The sequence below is a fragment of the Tupaia chinensis genome, unplaced genomic scaffold (assembly GCF_000334495.1).
Source record: "Tupaia chinensis unplaced genomic scaffold, TupChi_1.0 Scaffold144276_1, whole genome shotgun sequence".
Lineage (NCBI taxonomy): Eukaryota > Metazoa > Chordata > Mammalia > Scandentia > Tupaiidae > Tupaia > Tupaia belangeri.
Window position 1 is genome coordinate 461,383 of NW_006204133.1, and position 2,519 is coordinate 463,901.

Consider the following 2,519-nt stretch of genomic DNA (forward strand, 5'->3'; position numbering starts at 1 on the left):
CAAGGAGCTTTGATACGGAGGCTACCGTGGACAGGCACGCTGAGGCCAGGGGCCCAGCCAGCGGACGTGGAAGAGTTGAGAGGCTGCCCTACTGTGAGCAGTGGAGCCTGGGCTACCACACATACATGTGGGAAGAACTGCATGTGGGCATACACAGCCAGGGGAAGAACCGCGTGTAGGCACACATCACATGCTCCCATGGGTACAGCCACACATATGACATGCAGGTACGTAGGTCAAGAATAACCCAAAATAAATAAATAACTCACACTCCCAGGAGCAGCCTCCCACATGGGCACACACGTCCATCCATGTTCCAAAAGGGCAGTGGGGTCTGTCAGACCCAGTTTGAGCCTTGTTCCCAGAGGACGGAGCCAGCCTCCCGGAAGGACGACTCTCAGCCCTAAAGGCAGAATGCTGGCTGGGAAAGGACAGCGATCCAGGGGGGTAACGTGGCTGGGAGGGTGAGGTGGCCTCCACGCTGCCCTTCCTCCCCAGCGCCCCGGTAGCGGAAGGTAAAGTGCGGTCTGATTAAGGACCGGTTTCCGAGCTCCCTTCCCCGCATGGACTTCAGACCAGATGATGGGGAGTTGTTGTTTTTTAAACAAAACAGTATTTTATTGACACATCCTCAATGTTCTGTATAAATATAAAGTGCTAAGTTTCCAACCCCCGCCCTCAGGGCTGGGAGGAAGTGGGGGAGGGAGTGTTAAATGTCAGCTCCACACAAATAACTTCCCAGCGCCAACACAGGTGTGAAATGCTCACACGCGAACACACGCAAGCGAGAGGTCCGTAACACGGCACCCGCGTCACTTCCTAAGACCCAGTTCCCTGGGAGCACCAGGCGTGGGCTCTAGGCCCCAGACGGACAGACCCCAGACAGGGCTCCCGGTTGTCACAGCTTGGTCCTTGGTGCTCTCAGGCTGGCAAGGGCTTCCGTGTGGCGGTGGACCGAATGCACCGGTGCAGGACAGTTCATTTCTGCTGGGGGTGGGTGGGGAGGGGAGCATAGACATGCAGCCATTCTCCTCCACCAAATGAGGGCCAGCCCTCGAACCCTAGCAGAAGAGCACCAGGTCAGAAAGGCCATCCTTCCTGCTTTGCCTAGCGCCCCCACCTGGGCACACGTGGAACTCCAAGGAGGTAGCTGTTCTCCCTAAAGTGAGGGGCCAGGGGCAAGCCCAGCTGGCCAGGTAGCTCCCTGGGAAACAGGCGATGGCGAGCCAGCCCGGTGGGGCAAGCAAGTAGGGGGCCCTTCCTCAGTGACATAGCACCTGAGTCTCAAACTGCAGCAACTGCCCCATGAAACTGAAGTTGGGGGAGATGACTCCCCGGCGTTGTTTGACAAAGTCGAAGGCCTCGTCCAGCCGCACGCGGCGGTTCTGTATCAGGTACGCCAGGCAGATGGTGGCAGAGCGCGAGATGCCCGCCTGACAGTGCACCAGCACCCGGCCTCCGCTGTTCTTCACGGAGTCTGCAAGGGCGATGAGAGGTGTCAGGGGGAAGGTGCCCAGGTGAGGAGACAGTGGTCCCCGCGAGGCCCTGCCCCAGGCCCCCAGGCTGAGCCTCCCCTTACCAATGAAGCCTATGGCCTCCTGGAACCAGGCACTGATCTCCACCATCTGGCTGTCCTCCACCGGGATGCTCTTGTAACGCAGAAGGTCCTCGAAGTGGTTGGGGCAGCTGGCGGAGACGTTGAGGACGGCAGTGATGCCGCAGGCCTGCAGCCCCTGCAGGTCGGAGGAGTGGCTGGGGCGGCGGAGGAGTGGCTGCAGCTGCCCAGGAACAAGTAGGGCAAGATCTCCACCGGGCCACCCTGGAGACAGAGGGGTGTGGTGAGACTTTAGGACTGGGCATCAGGCAGGAAGAAACAGGCGGGCTGGCCCTGGGCAGGGGGTGTCCTCGGCCAGTCTGCCAGAACAGGACTCGGGAAGGTGGGGACACACAGAGACTCACTCTCACAGATACACAGCCCCTCTCATACACACGTAGGCACAGAAACCACAGAGGCACACAGAGCAGCCCAGACCCCATACACACACACACACACACACACACCAATGGCGCGTGCGTTGGCATGTAACCACCACACCGACATCCCCTCCACGAATGGCATCCCTAGAGGGTCGGGAGTGGACAAGGAGCCCTGATCTTAACTAACCTGGTCATAGACTGGGGCCCTGGGGTCGGAGCGACTGTTTTCGGTCCCTGCAGGTGGCAAGGCAGAGGCAGGGGCCTCAGAGCACAGATCGGGACAGCAGGCCTGGAAGCCGTCGAAGCCTCCTGCAGACAGGGGAAGGGCTCGGTGAGACAGGAAGGCTCGGCTGGGCTGGAGAGAGGGGCTCGCAGGCGGGCCAGGCGCGCGGGTAGGCGCTCACCTCGGAGGAAGCACACCGCGGTGGGCCCAGAGCGGGTCTCATGCAGCAGCGCGGCGAGCAGCACATGAGCCGGGCCGTCGGGTCGCAGTTCGGCCATCGAGGCGCTGTCCTCGTCCAGCACCACCGCCCGCGCTAACT

At 61.0% G+C, this 2,519-nt stretch overlaps 1 protein-coding gene across 1 annotated transcript in view; it reads right to left on the reverse strand.

Annotated features, from left to right (window-relative positions):
- Positions 1–596: 596 nt before the first annotated feature.
- The window catches only part of DUSP2 (dual specificity phosphatase 2), a 2,169-nt gene continuing 246 nt past the window's right edge, over positions 597–2,519 (reverse strand). Inside the window, 5 exon segments of the mRNA XM_027767545.1 lie at positions 597–1,477; positions 1,580–1,754; positions 1,757–1,819; positions 2,165–2,286; positions 2,382–2,519. The exon segment at positions 2,382–2,519 is cut by the window's right edge and continues 246 nt beyond it. Coding sequence (XP_027623346.1) covers positions 1,263–1,477; positions 1,580–1,754; positions 1,757–1,819; positions 2,165–2,286; positions 2,382–2,519 — 713 coding nt within the window. The 3' untranslated portion in view covers positions 597–1,262.